This window comes from Neoarius graeffei, chromosome 22 (assembly GCF_027579695.1).
Source record: "Neoarius graeffei isolate fNeoGra1 chromosome 22, fNeoGra1.pri, whole genome shotgun sequence".
In the NCBI taxonomy this organism is placed as follows: domain Eukaryota; kingdom Metazoa; phylum Chordata; class Actinopteri; order Siluriformes; family Ariidae; genus Neoarius; species Neoarius graeffei.
In genome coordinates, this window is record NC_083590.1 from 28,419,492 (window position 1) to 28,439,611 (window position 20,120).

At 43.0% G+C, this 20,120-nt stretch overlaps 1 protein-coding gene across 6 annotated transcripts in view; it reads right to left on the bottom strand.

Annotated features, from left to right (window-relative positions):
- The window catches only part of bag6l (BCL2 associated athanogene 6, like), a 34,558-nt gene that overhangs the window by 2,815 nt on the left and 11,623 nt on the right, over nucleotides 1-20,120 (bottom strand). For 2 of the 6 annotated variants that reach the window (XM_060904713.1, XM_060904714.1), the window contains exons 6-24: nucleotides 16,984-17,106; nucleotides 16,676-16,821; nucleotides 15,379-15,508; nucleotides 15,037-15,240; nucleotides 14,682-14,910; nucleotides 14,338-14,397; nucleotides 13,818-14,128; nucleotides 13,621-13,696; nucleotides 12,949-13,247; nucleotides 11,864-12,146; nucleotides 11,547-11,716; nucleotides 10,985-11,038; nucleotides 10,786-10,888; nucleotides 6,716-6,840; nucleotides 6,435-6,569; nucleotides 6,287-6,343; nucleotides 5,966-6,163; nucleotides 5,661-5,768; nucleotides 1,924-2,070 (exon numbers count right to left, since the gene is read on the bottom strand). In XM_060904713.1, the coding sequence (XP_060760696.1) occupies nucleotides 1,924-2,070; nucleotides 5,661-5,768; nucleotides 5,966-6,163; nucleotides 6,287-6,343; nucleotides 6,435-6,569; nucleotides 6,716-6,840; nucleotides 10,786-10,888; nucleotides 10,985-11,038; nucleotides 11,547-11,716; nucleotides 11,864-12,146; nucleotides 12,949-13,247; nucleotides 13,621-13,696; nucleotides 13,818-14,128; nucleotides 14,338-14,397; nucleotides 14,682-14,910; nucleotides 15,037-15,240; nucleotides 15,379-15,508; nucleotides 16,676-16,821; nucleotides 16,984-17,106 (2,958 nt within the window). The other 4 variants (XM_060904717.1, XM_060904716.1, XM_060904715.1 and 1 more) reach the window with 4 other exon arrangements.

Genomic DNA, 20,120 nt, shown 5'->3' on the forward strand with positions numbered 1-20,120 from the left:
GCTCTCCTCATGTCTGCGTGGGTTTCCCCCACAGTCCAAAGACATGCAGGTTAGGTTAATTAGTGGCTCTAAATTGAATGTGAATAGTTGTTTGTCTGTGTATCAGCCTTGTGATAATCTGGCAACTTGTCCAGGGTGTACCCCGCCTCTCACCCATAGTCAGCTGGGATAGGCTCCAGCTTGCCCGTGACCCTGCACAGGTTAAAGCATATACGCAGAGCCATGGCCTCACTTTCGTTTATAAATGCCTTGAGACCTCAAGAATGGCACAGGAATAGTTTTAAGCGTTAACAATAAATCTAATATAGTAATTTTTACGATTAAAGTGATTTATATAGGTAGCGGTCTGAGTGAATGACCTTGACGTCCGTAACGTCACAGCAGGAAGTCTATCGGTCTCACCGCCATTTCCGCTACACTGAAACACAGAGCTGACTGCAACTCCGATCCTCCATTTTGAGCTAATTTATCACCATGCCACGGAGATGTGTTTTTGGCCGGTGCAGCAACACGACAGAAGGTGGATTTACGTTGCATTCATGGCCCAAGAATGTTCAAACTGCAAAGATTTGGACGCGTTTTGCGAGAAGTTCATGGGCACATTGGGCGGCTATGAAGTGGTCTCTCCTCCGCTCTGCACATTTTACTGAAGACTCGTACGAGACCTCTGACCTGTTGAGGAGCGTTGGCTATAAGCCCGTATTGAAAGAGGGTGCAGTACTAATAATTAAAGGAAAAGAAAACTACAAGCAAAGGAAAGTATTTTTTTTAAAAGGAAAGTTCAGTTGCACCAGTTTTCCCGGAGTGAGCCGAGGGTTGTTGCTAAAACCCGGGATGGAACAGGAAGTGACATACAGTATCGCTCGGGCAGTGGCCTCCCTGCAGTTGTTGCTAAAACTGGTGACGTCCCGTTCCATCCCGGGTTTTAGTAAGTGCTTGAGCCGAGCAGTAATAGCGGAATGCACAGTATGAAGAAAAGTGAAAGAGTGGAGCAGCCGTCTTATTTCTAATCTGGATATTGCTGCCATCTCGCCCTTACATGGAAGAAGCGAATGAACGGAGAACTGAATGAACAACTGAAAGTCAGATTGTTTCAAAACAATCGGCCACAAGATCGGCCTTCAAGAAGCGAGAACACAGACGGGTTACGCTCCGACTCTCATTTGGATACAAAACAACAAAAACACCACACGTTGTTTACCTGCATTTAGATTAATACACGTAACTTGTATTGTGTGTTTAAATTACCGGTATAAGATTATTTAATTTGCTTCAGAATGTGATTGTCTCAGTTCATCTGATTATTTAATGAGCCTTTTACGTTTTATCAGTGAAAATGCATGCATGTACATGTAAGTTATAACACCCATCCTGTTTTAATGAGCGTCAACCCACAATCAATGAAGTCAAATCAGTCTTAGTTGAGCAAGTCGGTAACGCTATTTATATATCGGTTACCGCAGGGACGTCACGCACTCAGGGCTGGCTGGCTCAGCGGGGCAGCTCGAATGCCAACACTGCGGTCGATTTTAACTCTCAAAAAAACATTTTTTGTTCCCATTTATGCAGCCATACAAGAGTCAAGGATGGAGATACTATCCACTCAGAAATTTATTTAAAAATAAAGGCTCTGCGTATCTGCTTTAAGCGGTTATGGATAATGGATGGATTTCTCTTTCTCTGATTAATGGATAGAAAAAAAGATGCTTGTCACCACTTTCTTAAAAAGCCTACCATCTAATTAATTAATAACAACTGAATTAAACCTACTTGTCCGCTGAACAACTAGGAATAGAAAACTAATATCCCGAACATCCAATCTGCTTGTCCTGGGTGCTGGAGCTCACGAATGATCCACCTGTGTGTCGCTAAACGTATGCAGCCAAGCAAAGCAGATATAAAACTCGTCATTAATTTTGTCACCTGTTGTGTGTAAGCGTCCTGCAGTTCTGGTGTGTCCAGCTCCCCCTGCAGGTTGTCTGGAGTAGTGATGGGCCGTGCTCCTACTGCTCGGGCAGCGACGCTCACGGCCTCCGAGAGCGAAATGTGTGGTCCCTCACCCTGAGCAGTCTATCAGACACAACACAGACCAGTATGAGTCTAAAACCTCTTCTGCTTCTGTTATACGCTGTATTTGAGAGCTCTATAAAACAAAACGTACAGAATTTGTCGTCATTAGTGCACTCTTTGATCTGGCTACAGGTAATATAAGGGGGAAAAAAATGTTATATATTATTACACACACACACACACACACACACACACAGCTGGGAGTAACGCGTTACAAAAGTAATGAATTACTGTAATGCATTGCTTTTTGCGGTAATGTAAGGCATTACAGAAAAAAATTTGGTAATATTTTACTCGGTACAAATGTCAGTAACGCGCGTTACAATGCATTTTTAACCTGGAATGAAGTGGTGGGCTTTTTTTTTTTTTCCTTCATACAAATTCGCCAAAATCACCGCGAGATCAGCAGAGATGAAACGTCCGTGCAAAATGTTTCGCTTCCTTTTCCTTTAGGCTAGTCAGACAGAAGAGAGAGAGGAGTGAACCTGCAGCTGATCTAACGTCGGATAGCACGTTCTCCAGATGGGCATACGCCCATTACTAAGTTTGTGAAAAATAAGGATGTGAAGAACATCGTAGTCAAATGCACTTTGTGTGCTAAACCTAAAGAACTGTCCACTTCCCGAAATAGCACCAATAATTTAACTAAGCATTTACAGAGGTGCCGTAGTAACATGAAGTTAGCAAGGAAGCAAGCGGAGGATGAGAGTGGCGATAAAATCACAAAGCAGCCAAAATTAACATTCTGCCGCTCTGAGATGCTCCTTCAGCCTCAGGAGGTTAGGACACTTGTGGCGGAGTATGTTGTTGAAGATATGCTGACAGTTTGTTTACATTTTTGTCCTGTATTCGACAAATTCACACCTCTCCCCCCCTCAGACATTAAAGACCCATTCACACCCCCTGCTATTCTGCCTCCTCTCGCCTCTGACCCCACACCAGCACTCAAGATCTATGAAGAGGATGTTTGTCAGCTTTTTCGCAGACAGAAGATCAGGAAGGCACCCGGCCCAGACAGTGTGTCACCCTCCTATCTGAAGGTCTGTGCTGATCAGCTGGCCCCCATCTTCACCCAGATCTTCAATAGATCCCTGGAGCTGTGTGAAGTCCCCTCATGCTTCAAATGCTCCACAATAATCCCGGTTCCCAACAAAACCACCATCACAGGACTGAATGACTACAGGCCTGTAGCCCTCACATCTGTAGTCATGAAGTCCTTCGAGAGACTGATGTTGTCACACCTGAAGGACATCACAGACTCCCTGCTGGACCCCCTGCAGTTTGCCTACCGGGCAAACAGGTCAGCGGATGATGCAATCAATATGGGACTGCACTACGTCCTGCAACACCTTGACTCTGCAGGGATGTACGCCAGGATCCTGTTCGTGGACTTCAGTTCGGCGTTCAACACCATCGTTCCAGACATCCTCCACACCAAGCTCACCCAGCTCACTGTGCCCTCCTCCACCTGTCAGTGGATTATAAATTTCCTGACTGACAGAAAGCAGCAGGTGAGGATGGGGAGCATCACATCCAGCACTCGGACTGTCAGCACTGGCGCCCCCCAGGGGTGTGTGCTCTCCCTACTGCTCTTCTCCCTTTATACCAACTACTGCACCTCAAGAGACCCGTCTGTTAAACTCCTGAAATTTGCAGACGATACAATGGTCATCGGCCTCATCCGGGACGGTGACGAGTCTGCATACAGACGGGAGGTTGAACGGCTGGTCTGGTGGTGTGGTCAGAACAATCTGGAGCTGAACACGCTCAAAACTGTGGAGATGACAGTGGACTTCAGGAGGAGCCCCCCCACTCTGCTGCCCATCACCATCAACGCTGTGACTGCCGTTGAAAGCTTCAGGGTTTCTGGGTTCCACAATCTCTCAGGACTTGAAGTGGGAGACAAACACCATCACTACCATCAAAGGCCCAGCAGAGGTTGTACTTTCTGCGCCAGCTCAGGAAGCTCAACCTGCCTAAGAAGCTGCTGACAATTCTACTCCACCATCATTCAGTCTGTTCTTTGCTCTTCCATCACTGTTTGGTTTGGATCAATCACCAAACAGGAGAACAGCAGACTGCAACGGACAATAAGGTCTGCAGAGAAAATTACTGGTGTCAACCTGCCCTCCATCCAAGACTTATACTTGTCCAGAGTCAGGAAACGGGCAGGTAACATCTCTGCAGACCCATCACATCCTGGTCACAATCTGTTTAATCTTCTCCCCTCAGGGAGGCGATATAGATCTCTGTATGCAAAAACAACCAGACACGAACAGTTTCTTCCCTCAGGCTGTGTCTGTGATGAACAGCTAAAATCCAGATTCATATATCAGTAATATCACTTGTAAAATATCTGAACGCTTATACCGTCATTCTGTGCACACTGTATACTTTATATTTATTTAACTATTCCATACTTGACTTACCTGGATTACTTTGCACTATGCACCTATTTTGTTGTTTGCTTGTTTGTTTGGTGTCTATGCTTTTTTATCTGTTTTGTACTATGAGAGCTAAGTGAACCGGAGTCAAATTCCTCGTGTGTGTCCACACACCTGGCAATTAAAGTGTTTCCGATTCTGTATAACAGTTTTTTTTTTTCTGGTCGGAAGTCAGACTAAAGTGATTGAGCTGCCTTTCCTTCGAGAGCTAATAGGCCTAAGCACTTCAACATCATTAAAAGCACTTTGATTTGTTATTTCTAATTCTGTTTTTCGAAATGTGACTGGGTAGCCTCATATAGCTAATAGTCATTGTCTAGCTGTGATTTAAAAGGCTTGTGGTTTTTTCAGGCCAGTTTTATTGTAGGCTACGATTTGCCATATGTTCATTTTTGTTAAATTTCTGAAATGGAGTCATATCCCTTAGGGCTAATCTTTTTTTTATGAAGCATAAACTATGCTTAATGCTGTAAACTTGAAAACAATAAAGGCATAGAAATGCTAATTTTGTATTCTGTCATATCTTTAGACATTAATTGAACTGTATTGTAATGTTAATATGAATAGGCCTAAAGTTACAGTATTTCTATCACAATTTGCCAGATTTTCACCTTTTGTCTGTTCTTGCGATGATTGTTCCTTGCATTGTGCCATGAGCCATCACTGTGGCTATTATATTCTAGTGTTTTTAACCATAAGCCGAGCTCAGTCAGATACCACATCACCTTCCACTGGATGTGTGATGAGCTAATTGAGCATCTTGAGCTACATTTAAATTGCCAAATCCATACTTCCAGTTATTTTGGTGAGAGTAACTTAAAAGTAATGCAATAGTAGTGTAATGCCTTACATTTTAAAAATACAGTAATATTGTAATGTAACTAATTACTTTAAAATGACAGTAACAAGTAATAAATAATGCAAAACAGTTTTGAAGTAACTTGCCCAACACTATGTGTGTGTGTGTGTGTGTGTGTGTGTGTGTGTGTGTGTGTGTGTGTGTATATATATATATATATATATATATATATATATATATATATATATATATATATCCTGCTTCTATATTATATATTTGAAGGCTGCTAAATGTAAAAATAAAGCATGTGATGTGTATATATTATATATATAAAAACGAGCCTCTACCTTCCTCCTCTTGGCCGGCATTCCCTGAAGGTAAGCATCAGACAGCGGAGGCTGAGCTTTTATCTTCCTTTGAGACAGCATGTCATGCCTAATGATGGGCACCCACTCCTGGCGCACACACACACACACCTTTTACTCAGTATTCACCTTTTATTCAGTACTTAGTGATTTACCTATTTACCTTTTATTCAGTACTTAGTGATTTACCTATTTACCTTTCATTCAGTACTTAGTGATTTACGATCATCTCATGTACGGATTTCACATGTAAGCTGCCAAAAAAAAAAAAAACCAGTCTGTCTTACAGGTGGCACGGCTGCTGCCCATGGCTCCGCCTCTGCTCCTGACTCCTCCCTCCCATTAGCTGCCATTCCAGAAGATTCCTGGGTGTTCACTGATGGCCTGTGAAGCGACATGAGATCTGGAGTTGGCTGCCTGGAGTCAGTTCTCTCTCCTGAAGGTGCCATGGCCTCCTCAGCAGTAGTTGCAGGTGCTGGAGACATCTGGAAAGACACACCTCTGTTATTAAAACAGCTTTTTTTTTTTTGCATTAGTCTACTGGTGTGATCACAAATCGGACAACTAAATCAAATGAGATCTCCAACTCACATCCCGTATGCTCTTACCTCCACGTTCTGGCTCTGCGTCTGCTGGACTGCCTCCGTATTCGACTCGGACTCAGGCTGAACAGAAACACAGTCTATTCAGAACCATGTAATTATAAAGCACAAACACGCGTTTGAGTTCTGAAGCTTGTATTTATGAGAACCTGACCTGTGTGTAGAGAACGTAATGCTGGATTTGGTCCTCTGTAACCGGGTTATGGTCCAGAATCACATGCAGCCTCATGGACATCATACTGGTCAGCCAGTTCACTAGACTGGGATTTACTTCTGCAGACATCCTTCTCTGTATACATATATACACACACACACACACACACACACACACACCCATTTCAGGGAAATTAACCAAGCGGACTGCTAATGCTTACTGAGCATTTTGTTTATAATTGATCATTTGTCTATAGATAAGGAATGTGAGCGTGAACTAACAATGCGATGGTTGATGACTGCTGTAAGGGCCCTCTGCTCTCCTCTTAGACAGTACAGGTTGAGAGCCAGACACTCAAACAGACCCTGAGTGCACAGAAACAGCAAGCGAGGACCAAACATGTGATCTGGAAAGAGAAATTAGGCATTCATTAGGCAGCTGGGCCATAGAAGGTTCACGCTGCACGCTGCATGCTGCACACTACACGCTACACGCGTGTAAAGAAAAGTGGACAAACGTAGCATGACTTGCTCTGGGCCATAGAACGGCGTTCACGTTGCACGCTGCACACTTCACGCGTGAAGCGTGAAATGAACATGCACACTTTTTTCTAGGCGTGAAGATGGAAATTCCAGTCAATGCATGCGGTCACCGCCACGCCAGCCAATCAGAACGGGTCTAGGGAGGTAACTCTATGCTTTCAGGGGAAAACTAAAGAAAAAATATAATTGAATGGTATAATTGAAAAATAGTTCTTCATCGGGATTGTCAAGCAGATTATAGAATGTTCGGTGAAATTCACCACGGGTTTCTCTCAGAAGGAAGTGTTCTCGGCTCCAAATTCTGTTCCTTTTTCTCTTCCTCTGTCTCAGTAAAAGCAGAATGAGGCAATCGTCGTCATCCGAAGAGTCCATATTGTTGGTTACTCGGTCAAAGTAGAACAGACGCAACACGTGAACATCCAAGCATGAAGTTTAATGGCCCAGGGTCCGGTTCTTCACGTGAACATGTAGCGTGCAGCATGCAGCGTGCAGCGTGAACCTTCTATGGCCCAGCTGCCTTAGACACTTACTCATCTCATCATCTCTAGCCGCTTTATCCTGTTCTACAGGGTCGCAGGCAAGCTGGAGCCTATCCCAGCTGACTACGGGCGAAAGGCGGGGTACACCCTGGACAAGTCGCCAGGTCATCACAGGGCTGACACATAGACACAGACAACCATTCACAATCACATTCACACCTACGGTCAATTTAGAGTCACCAGTTAACCTAACCTGCATGTCTTTGGACTGTGGGGCAAACCGGAGCACCTGGAGGAAACCCATGCGGACACGGGGAGAACATGCAAACTCCGCGCAGAAAGGCCCTCGCCGGCCACGGGGCTCGAACCCGGACCTTCTTGCTGTGAGGCAACAGTGCTAACCACTACACCACCGTGCCGCCACACTTAATACTTCCAAGTTAAAATGTAGATACAAAATATTGTCTATCCTATTAAAGGTGCAATGGTCACTTCTGTTTACTTCTTAGTTGTCCAAATAATCTGGATGGTATTTAGAATATGATAAAAAAAAAATTCTGGCCTCAGCACAAGTGTAGGAAGTGGCTGAGAAAACCTGTTTGGAAAATGGACTTTTGGTCTAGAATGCTTATTTGTGCTTGGATGGGCCGCCTGTCCTTGAGATTTGTGAACGTGGGATGGAGGTAGGCTCAAGGAATTTAAATAAATAAATACCTGCCTACATAACTGTTAGAGACCTAATCTTGATTTAAAAAAAAAAAGAGACTCATCTTACCTAATGCACCTTTAACAGTATTTATATTACTATACTATAACGTGGGTAGGCTCAAGGAATTTAAATAAACAAACAAAATGTCAAGCCTATCTACATAACTGTTAGACATTTAATCTTGATCTAAAAAAAAAAAAAAGACTAGTCTTACCTAATGCACCTTAAACAGTATTTATACTTGTTCTTAAGTTATTGCAATTTATACTAAAGCCAATCAATTCACATGATCCAGCAACAGGGGTAATGAGCATAACCAAATAATAACTACATATACAAGAGTGCTCCAAGAGCACAATCTCCCCCGCTGGCAACTCTGCCATAACTCTGGTAAAATGTGACTGAATTGAATGAAATTACAATACGCGTATTACCGACATATAACAAAGAATCCTGTCAAGTTTCAGGAATTCCTGCAAAAATTGTGAGAAGAGTTGATTTCAGAAGGTGAGTACCCTTACCGGGACCAATGGACATCGCCATAACATCATCCCCCTTCAGGCCTTTTGGCCAGTGGGGGATAAAAATTGTGAGGGAAGTTGATTTCAGAAAGCAAGCACACCTTGATGAAATTATTAACAAACTTGTACTTTGGTAATCAAGGGCAAAACTCTAGTAAAATCTGCCCAAATTAAAAACGAAATTTCAATCTGCGTATAACTATCATATAACAAAGCCTTTTGCCAAGTTTGGTGAAATTCCTCCACAAATTGTGAGAGGAGTTGATTTCAGAAGAACGTCCACCCTCATGAAACTGTCAAAGTACAAGTTATTTAATCAAGGATCAAAACTCTGGGAAAATTTTCACAAACTAAATTAAATCGCAATATGCGTATTATCGTTGTACAACAAGGCCTTTTACCAAGCTTTGAGAAATTTGTCCAAAAATTGCGAGAGGAGTTGACGTCAGAAGCCGAGCACACCTTCATGAAATTGTCAAAGTAAAAGGTTGTTAATCAAGAGCTGTAACTCCGGTAAAATGCGACCGAATTGAACAAAATAACAATATGCGTATTACTGACATATAACAAAGCTTTTTACCAAGTTTCGTGAAATTCTTCCACAAATTATGAGAGGGGTTGATTTCAGAAGGAAAACACACTCATGAAATTGTCAAGTTATAATTTTGTTAATCAAGGGCTGTAACTCTGATAAAATGTGAGCAAATTTAACAAAATTACAATATGCGTATTACCGACATATAACAAAGAATCCTGCCAAATTTCGTGAAATTCTTCCAAAAATTGTGAGAGGAGTTGATTTCAGAAGATGAGCACCCTTCGAGGGAGGGAGGGACGGACAGACAGACGGACGTCGCCACGACATAATCCCCTTCTGGGCCTTTCGGCCATTGGGGATAATAAAGTACAAAAACTTTAAAAATGGTTAATCATGATACCTATTTTAAGTTCGTTTCTTAAGACAAGGATTTTTTAAGATGTTGACAGTTTCGGCGAGAATCTTCCGCCTTCTTCAAAACAGTCACCAGATGTCGAGTGGTGACGTGCCTTATCAGCTGATGTTGCATTACGGAGGCGTGAACGTCCCGCCCAATTTGATAGTTCACGCCTCCTGCTGTCAGGTCGCTCCCCCAGGACGGCGCTCCAGGTGTGTGACGGCGCGTACGCTCCCTCATCCCGGTTCATCGTCCTCTGCACCCGCTTGCGTATCTCCACTGCCTCTAAAATCCAACGCTGGTATCTATTTTCTTCAGCGCAAATGACTCTGGCCTCTTCCCAATTCATTATATGATTATGTCGTTTGCAGTGGTCTGAAATGGCTGATTTTAGGTTTTCTTGGTTTGCTTTTTCGGATCTTGTGAGTCTTTCTGTTGTTTCTTTTTCACATTCTATTTGGTGTTCTTTCCTACGAGTATGGAAGCATCTGCCCTTGCCATTCATGTAATAGAGTCTATATTGATGAAACGGGCAGATGCTTCCATACTCGTAGGAAAGAACACCAAATAGAATGTGAAAAAGAAACAACAAAAAGACTCAAGATCCGAAAAAGAAAACCAAGAAAACCTAAAATCAGCCATTTCAGACCACTGCAAACGACATAATCATATAATGAATTGGGAAGAAGCCAGAGTCATTCGCGCTGAAGAAAATAGATACCAGCGTTGGATTTTAGAGGCAGTGGAGATACGCAAGCGGGTGCAGAGGACGATGAACCGGGATGAGGGAGCGTACGCGCCGTCACACACCTGGAGCGCAGTCCTGGGGGAGCGACCTGACAGCAGGAGGCGTGAACTACCTGTCAAATTGGGCGGGACGTTCACACCTCCGTAACGCAACATCAGCTGATAAGGCACGTCACCACTCGACATCTGGTGACTGTTTTGAAGAAGGCGGAAGATTCTCACCGAAACTGTCAACAAGGTAACATCTTAAAAAATCCTTGTCTTAAGAAACGAACTTAAAATAGCTTTAATAGTTAGACATAATGAACTTCCACTACATATGGTTAATCATGATGACGCCAACCGCAAGATCATCATTAAAAACTTGAGAACCATGGGTTTTAGATCATTGCACTGTACTTGTTATAGATGCGAGTACCTGTACAGCGGAGTATGTGCGTTGCCATGCGTGTGAACTGCTGTCTGAGGAAGGACATGTTTGTCTGGATGATGTCAACTCCGTCTCGCACTGTGACTGTGGACTGAATCACATTAGCCAGAGAAAACATCAGCCACCTGTTGAAGTGAAACGCTTCGAAATGACAGATCTTGCTTGTATGATTTAAATACAGACTTACAAAGCTCTCAGCAATATACTCCTCCAGTCCATTAATGAGATCTTCAGCAGCGGTCTAAAGAGAAATGTTAGTGTCATATGGCTCAAGGATTTCTAGACAGTTTAAGAATGAAATTATGTGGGAAAGAACCCAAGGAACGACTGTTTATAGCTCTTGTAGTAATAATTTGCTTCTAATGTTCCACAACATTAGAAACCGAACAATAAAAGGATAAAGAGTGCGGCGGGTCATGCTCGTTTTGGCAAATTACTATGGTATAGCAGGACCTGAAGGCTTTGAAGAAAATAATACATTTCAGACTGATAACGGTCGCTTGTAAAAACAACACACTACTGTCATTGATTATTTTCCTGGTACAGCACACAGGTTATGTTTTAATCCGTACAGACACTGCTACGTTAGTAAGCATCTGTAGAGTACTGCAGATAATTTTCACATACAACTACCTTACTAGAAAGTAAAAATAATATGCCCTCTGTTTTGACTCTGCATAATCATTCTAGCTTGCTAATGGGTTTGTAAAGATGGTTCAACCAGAGCAGACGGCGTATCGTAGTCTTACAGAAATATTAGCATCAGTAGGCTCTCGTCCATTGAGATAGTGCTCATTGAAGAAGGCAGCGAGTTCAGGCTGGATACGACTCAGAGGTTGAGGGTTGCCATGCAGCAACACCACCATATCCACCATGGAGAAACTCTGACACACCAGAGACAGCAAGTCTCCGAAGAAACCTGTCAGAAAGGCAGAGAGAATGACTCATGAATGATTAAAGCGTTTGTTATAATGGTGTAACAAGCATGATAAATGCTTCTGCTTAATAATATTAGGAGACAACAAATAGCAAGAAGCATGTCTAAACTTTACAAGCACTCACTCACCCACAGCATCTCCAGCTCCAGGAGTGAAGAGATTGCTGGTTTGAGAAAGTCTCTGAACGAATTGGGCAATGCTCTCAGTGTTACCCTGACCAGCTCCCAGAGAACCCATCATGGTGGACAGCACGCCCTGCACGATGCCTGTGAACAGCTCCGGGCTCAGCGTCTCCCCTCCGCCGCTGGGAGGATGAGGAGGGTTCAGAGGCGTCGCTGATGGGCCAGATGGAGCAGAGGAAACAGGCGGAGGCTGCTGGCTCGGGGGTGGAGGAAACACAGGCTGATTGGACTGAAAGGAAAACAGGAAGTACGTGCATTTTGTGAATATCTACAAATCAGTGTAATTTTTGTAAACCACTGGACAGAAACTGTCTCTAAACACCTGACTCTTCAAATCAATATAAAATGCATCTCAAGGTAAAAAAAAAATTATTAAATTTATACATCAATTATACACTACCGTTCAAAAGTTTGGGGTCACCCAGACAATTTTGTGTTTTCCATGAAAAGTCACACTTTTATTTACCACCATAAAGTTGTAAAATGAATAGAAAATATAGTCAAGACATTTTTCTGGCCATTTTGAGCATTTAATCGACCCCACAAATGTGATGCTCCAGAAACTCAATCTGCTCAAAGGAAGGTCAGTTTTATAGCTTCTCTAAAGAGCTCAACTGTTTTCAGCTGTGCTAACATGATTGTACAAGGGTTTTCTAATCATCCATTAGCCTTCTGAGGCAATGAGCAAACACATTGTACCATTAGAACACTGGAGTGAGAGTTGCTGGAAATGGGCCTCTATACACCTATGGAGATATTGCACCAAAAACCAGACATTTGCAGCTAGAATAGTCATTTACCACATTAGCAATGTATAGAGTGCATTTCTGATTAGTTTAAAGTGATCTTCATTGAAAAGAACAGTGCTTTTCTTTCAAAAATAAGGACATTTTAAAGTGACCCCAAACTTTTGAACGGTAGTGTATTTGTCAAAATTAACTGCCTTTATTCTTGCAACCAAGTACTCATGCTCATGTGTAATAAAAGTCTTGACGTTATAATCTTTACATTTTCATTAAATCAACCCTGACCTGGATAAACTCAGACATGCCCTGGATAAAGGCAGGCATGCCAGGCATGGTCACAGTAATGGAAGGAGAGCCTCCGGAGACACTCCCACCTACTCCAGCAGCTCCACCCAGGAGGGAACCCAGCAAGTGGGGCAAGTTCCCTTCCGGACCCTCGTTCTGTGACTGGCCTGTGGGAGCTGTGCTGGTAGTGTTAGAAGAGGTATGTGTTGATGTATTGGATGATGAGGAAGGGGGAACTGAGGAGGAGGAGGTAGAGATGGAGAACGAATGGGATGAAGAGCCAGTGGATGTTTGATCACCTGGTAAGAAAACATAACAGTTAGCTTTTTAGCTGAAGGGCCAGTGTTGCTTCAGGTTTTCTTCATTCCACCTGTTAAAATCGATTGATCTTGACCTCTGACTGACTACCACGTGTGGCTCTTGCTTGATCGATCAGTCAGACAGACAGACAGACAGACAGACAGACAGACAGATAACTCCAAGCATGTTATCCAAGTGTAGAAAGAAGGCTCTGCCAGATAACAGTACCAACAGTTGATACTTGTTGGTCATGATTTCACATCCAAGTCATGGTTGATGTATGCTGTCTATAATATTCTTTGGATCTCGAGAAGATTTAAAGATGTGTTGGGGTTTAAAAGGAGTAGAGTCTGTCTATAATGAGCATCTCACCTGTGTGCATCGGCATTAGCAGCTGCCCGACCAAACCACTCACCATCTGAGTGAGAGGAGAATTAGACACTGGGCCCTAGTGAAGATGAAGACGGTGAGAAAGTTTATAACATCCTATTAATGGTACAATACCAACAGATATCTCTACAAATCCTGTTAAAGCTAAAGGAACTAAAACATCTGCAATAACTCCAAACCTGTGCAGGCTGTTGGCCGGTGGTGGGTGGCACCGATGAACGCAGGTTGATGGTAGCTGCCCTGGTGCCAGCGGGCTGAGGAATCCGTGGGGTAAAGGTGGGTCGGGTGATGACGACTCTGGCTTGGGGAGGTGGAGGAACAGCTGGTGTGTCTCCGTTTGGGGCATTTGGTGCAGGAGTGCCTGACTGATGTCCATGGTGGCCAGTTGAGGCTGCAGTGGCCATTGCAACAGCCTGTTGGGAGATCTGATGCACGATAGCCTGCATGAACTCAGGAGGCAAGCCAGGGATGTGCACGGGAGGGGCAGAGCCTTTGGAGGAAGAAGGACTGTTAAAAACAAGCCTACACATACCACAGAGAGCTCTACATGGGATATATATAGCATATTAAAGCTGCAGCCAACATGGAGATGTTTGTTGCAAGTAAGCCATCACAAACTCATAGACCCCAGATATTGCTGCATTAAAGCCTGTTAATGTCAGCATTTGGTGTTCACTATGAGAAGCAGTGGACACTGACCAGTCTGTCCAGCAGCGTTGGGATTCTGTTGGCCTGGGGCCTGAGCTCCACTGCCTGAATCTGTTGCACAGAAATGCACAGATCAGTGGCTAGCATTAACACTAATGCCTCCCAGTCCAGGTCTGAGAGCGTTCCCTTTTATCGGGATAGTTGACTTGTATCAACTATACAAGATCAAATGAATCATGAACAATTGCCATGTCTTTATACTCCAGAATTAGTGACGCTAAAATAGTGTCAGACCAGGAATGGATGGCTAGACTAAAGGTATGCGATTTAAACCCCCTCCCTCCCCACACACACACACACACCAAGCTTAGGTGAAAGAGTTATCAGAGACTTACCATCCAGGTTCATCTGCATCATCACGACAGGCTCCATGGTCTGGTGGGTGATTCTGATCACACGAGGCGTCCCCTGATCAGGTGTCTGACTGCCTCCATTTGGTTGAGAGGACGGTGCCTGTGCCTGATCCTGCTCTTCTGACTGACCAGATGGTTGAGATGATTGAGGCTGACCTTCACCTGCCTGTCTGCCATTAGAGGTCATTGTAACTGTGGTTCCGATGTTCATCTGTTGTCAGTAAAATGTAAGTGGAAAAACAGTCAAAGGTGTATAGCTGGTTCAACAGCAGGGTTAAACTATCTTACAATGAATTCCTGATGTGCTTAGTAACTACTAAAACATAAGCCAGCTCACTGGTATCGGTATAGGAGGCAGACCACTCTGCAGCAGAACCGGTGACGTGTAGTGGGTTATAGGCCGAACCACGTGTAGGTGGCGGGGAGGCTGTGCAGCCAGGTTGCACCGAAGATCACTCAAAGCAACCAAGGTGTTGCCTAGAAGTCGAAGGGACTCGCCAACTACATTGAGGGTGCGCTGGTCTTCATCACGCTCTTGTGTCTGTCGCACAAACAACAGCAAACATGTTTATACTTATTTAAATTTGACAAATCTTCCTTGGGTTCCTGAAAACATTCAGTGGCCTATCATGAACCATAAGGCAAAATCTGAAACAGAAGAAGGGAATATAGCACATACATTGTTGTTGTAATCAGCAGAACTGGCTGCTCCCAGGATGGAGTGAGTTCTCTCCATGAAGGGGCGGAGCCTTTCCTCCACCCTCCGCACTTCTGAGAGCACCTCCATCAGCTCTGATGGGCTTGGGTGACTGAAGACACGGACAACGGCAAAGAGTCAAAAGACATTATTCTAGATTTATGGTTTGACCCCACAAAAAAAAAAAAAAGTGTCCGAGATCGCTCCCTACTCACTATATAGGGCACCATATAGTCAGGTCACCATTTTGTAGCGCTGTCCAAAACGATAGCGAGGATTATTACACCCTATATAGTGCACTCAAAGTATCCGACAATGCATCACGAAAAGTAGTGTACAACCAATGGTCACTAACCAAGCAATATATCCCATCATGCATTGCAGTCACGCTGAAAGAAATCAAATTAAGTCTCAAATTTGATTTAATAAAAGGAAGCAGCAAAGAAGAAAGTAAAGTATTCAGCCTTGATTTAAAAAAAACTGAAAGATGCAGGTACTTTGTATTGATTAATGTGGGAAATACGCTCAGTATAATATGGATTTATTACACAAATACATGCATGTATTTATTATTTTGAAAACCCACCAGCCAGCTGATCTGGCACATTTTAATTGTGTGACGGTAATGACGTAAATACCAGCACAACAGACTAGTGTCCAAAAGAGCTTTTTCATTTTACCAATGAGCTCAGTATATAGTAATTCCCTATACAGGGAGTAGTGAACGAGTGAGCGATTTTGGACACAGGGCCAGCAGCTTTATTCTATAGTGTAAACACATGATGATGAACACATGAAGTGAAGTAAAAAGTACGGTTTAAAGGAGTACTTCAGCGTTTTCCCAACCTAATCTATATCTACTGCGTAAACTCACTTAAACTGGAAGTCTAATAGCAGTTGTTGGGGCAAAAATAAACATTTGTGCAAAAGTTCTCAACCCTATGCAGTGTGATAGTCAGTGAATTTTTGCTGAAAGTGTAACAGCCACGCCCACTCATGGTAAAGCCACCTCCAAAACGAGTGTGGTATAGCAACAAGGTATCTGCTGTCATACAATCATATATCTTAAACATTTATTGACAAAATTCAACAATTTCCACTAAGCAGCTGTTATACATGACAGCTTTCTTTTCTTTCTCAGTACAGAGAAGTGTGTTGAAATTCTTGTAAGCATGCATACACAAGACAGATGAAGCGCAAAAAAAAAAAAACAAGAGCCGAGGTTGATAAATGCTGGAGTATTCCTTTGAACGTCGAACAGGGCGAGAGGTTTTCTTACTTTGGTCCAGAATGAGGAGGGCCTTCTGTCTGTGTGGAGGTGGAGGAAGAGGCAGGAGGTGGAGGTGGGGATGTGTCCATTGGTTGTGCTGATGAAGAAGAGGAATCTGCTGGCCCCTGCTGGGTGGATCCTTCACTCGCTTGACCCTAAAACAAGGTAATTTTAACAAGATGAGCCTAATAGAAATACAGAAACTACATTTATACAATTTGAATAACGCAGTACAAAAGGGGAAACAAATTACTGCAAAAAAATATCAAGTAACTATTTCTAATGGACGTTTCTCAGTGTCAGGAAAAAGTACGCACCTCCAGTCTGCGAATTAAGGACCGAGTCTCTCGCAACAAATTTTCCGCCAACTGGAGCCTTATCCTCGGTTCACTCTGAGCTGACTGGTCCAAGTTAATATGCACATCCACAGATCCATTGCTCTGAACAACAACATTTTAGTTAAACCTTTAATTATAAGCAAGCTAAAACATCGCCAAGCCTACTGTAAAAGCCATGCTCCAAGTTTAGTAACAAATCGCTAGATAAACATTAATTATTTTATTGGTCATCCACTAGTTCTGAAAATCTGTGAGTGATAGTAAATCTTGATTGTGGCTTTAATAAAGAATTTAATCTGTGGTAAAAAGGAACATAAAAATGCATGCAAAAGGCATCAATAGAAAATGCTAAATAATATTTACAAGTCGGAAAACATCAAATGAAAACCAGCACGAATCTACAGTGGTGCTTGAAAGTTTGTGAACCCTTTCGAATTTTCTACATTTCTGCCTAAATATGACCTAAAACATCATCAGATTTTTACATAAGTCCTATAAGTAGATAAAGAGAACCCAGTTAAACAAATGAGACAAAAATATTATACTTGGTCATTTATTGAGGAAAATGATCCAATATTACATACAGTGGGGCAAGAAAGTATTTAGTCAGTCACCAATTGGGCAAGTTCTCCCACTTAAAAAGATGAGAGAGGCCTGTAATTTTCATCATAGGTATACCTCAACTATGAGACAAAATGGAGAAAAAAAAAATCCAGAAAATCACATTGTCTGATTTTTAAAGAATTTATTATTTGCAAATTATGGTGGAAAATAAGTATTTGGTCAATAACAAAAGTTCATCTCAATACTTTGTTATATACCCTTTGTTGGCAATGACAGAGGTCAAATGTTTTCTGTAAGTCTTCACAAGGTTTTCACACACTGTTGCTGGTATTTTGGCCCATTCCTCCATGCAGATCTCCTCTAGAGCAGTGATGTTTTGGGGCTGTCGCTGGGCAACACGGACTTTCAACTCCCTCCAAAGATTTTCTATGGGGTTGAGATCTGGAGACTGGCTAGGCCACTCCAGGACTTTGAAATGCTTCTTACGAAGCCACTCCTTCGTTGCCCGGGCGGTGTGTTTGGGATCATTGTCATGCTGAAAGACCCAGCCACGTTTCATCTTCAATGCCCTTGCTGATGGAAGGAGGTTTTCACTCAAAATCTCACGATACATGGCCCCATTCATTCTTTCCTTTACACGGATCAGCCGTCCTGGTCCCTTTGCAGAAAAACAGCCCCAAAGCATGATGTTTCCACCCCCATGCTTCACAGTAGGTATGGTGTTCTTTGGATGCAACTCAGCATTCTTTCTCCTCCAAACACGACAAGTTGAGTTTTTACCAAAAAGTTCTATTTTGGTTTCATCTGACCATATGACATTCTCCCAATCCTCTTCTGGATCATCCAAATGCTCTCTTGCAAACTTCAGATGGGCCTGGACATGTACTGGCTTAAGCAGGGGGACACGTCTGGTACTGCAGGATTTGAGTCCCTGGCGGCGTAGTGTGTTTCTGATGGTAGCCTTTGTTACTTTGGTCTCAGCTCTCTGCAGATCATTCACTAGGTCCCCCCGTGTGGTTCTGGGATTTTTGCTCACTGTTCTTGTGATCATTTTGACCCCACGGGGTGAGATCTTACGTGGAGCCCCAGATCGAGGGAGATTATCAGTGGTCTTGTATGTCTTCCATTTTCTAATAATTGCTCCCACAGTTGATTTCTTCACACCAAGCTGCTTACCTATTGCAGATTCAGTCTTCCCAGCTGTCCTTTGACAGCTCTTTGGTCTTGGCCATAGTGGAGTTTGGAGTGTGACTGTTTGAGGTTGTGGACAGGTGTCTTTTATACTGATAACGAGTTCAAACAGGTGCCATTAATACAGGTAACGAGTGGAGGACAGAGGAGCCTCTTAAAGAAGTTGTTACAGGTCTGTGAGAGCCAGAAATCTTGCTTGTTTGTAGGTGACCAAATACTTATTTTACTGAGGAATTTACCAATTAATTCATTAAAAATCCTACAATGTGATTTCCTGGATTCTTTCCCCCCATTCTGTCTCTCATAGTTGAAGTGTACCTATGATGAAAATTACAGGCCTCTCTCGTCTTTTTAAGTGGGAGAACTTGCACAATTGGTGGTTGACTAAATACTTTTTTGCCCCACTGTATCTGTGAGTGGCAAAAGTATGTGAACCTTTGTTTTCAGTATCTGGTGTGACCCCCTTGTGCAGCAATAACTGCAACTAAATGTTTCCGGTAACTGTTGATCAGTCCTGCACACAGGCTGGGAGGAATTTTAGCCCATTCCTCCATACAGAACAGCTTCAACTCTGGGATGTTTGTGGGTTTCCTCACATGAACAGCTCGCTTCAGGTCCTTCCACAACATTTTGATTGGATTAAGGTCAGGACTTTGACTTGGCCATTCCAAAACATTAACTTTACTCTTCTTTAACCATTCTTTGGTAGAACGACTTGTGTGCTTAGGGTCATTGTCTTGCTGCATGACCCACCTTCTCTCAAGATTCAGTTCATGGACAGATGTCCTGACATTTTCCTTTAGAATAATTCAGAATTCATTGTTCCATCAATGATGGCAAGCCGTCCTGGCCCAGATGCAACAAAACAGGCCCAAACCATGATACTACCACCACCATGTTTCACAGATGGGATAAGGTTCTTATGCTGGAATGCAGTGTTTTCCTTTCTCCAAACTTAACACTTCTCATTTAAACCAAAAAGTTCCATTTTGGTCTCATCTGTCCACAAAACATTTTTCCAATAGCCTTCTGGCTTGTCCACGTGATCTTTAGCAAACTGCAGACGAGCAGCAATGTTCTTTTTAGAGAGCAGTGGCTTTCTCCTTGCAACCCTGCCATGCACACCATTGTTGTTCAGTGTTCTCCTGATGGTGGACTCATGAACATTAGCCAATGTGAGAGAAGCCTTCAGTTGCTTAGAAGTTACCCTGGGGTCCTTTGTGACCTCGCTGACTATTACACGCCTTGCTCTTGGAGTGATCTTTGTTGGTCGACCACTCCTGGGGAGGATGACAATGGTCTTGAATTTCTTCCATTTGTACACAATCTGTCTGACTGTGGATTGGTGGAGTCCAAACTCT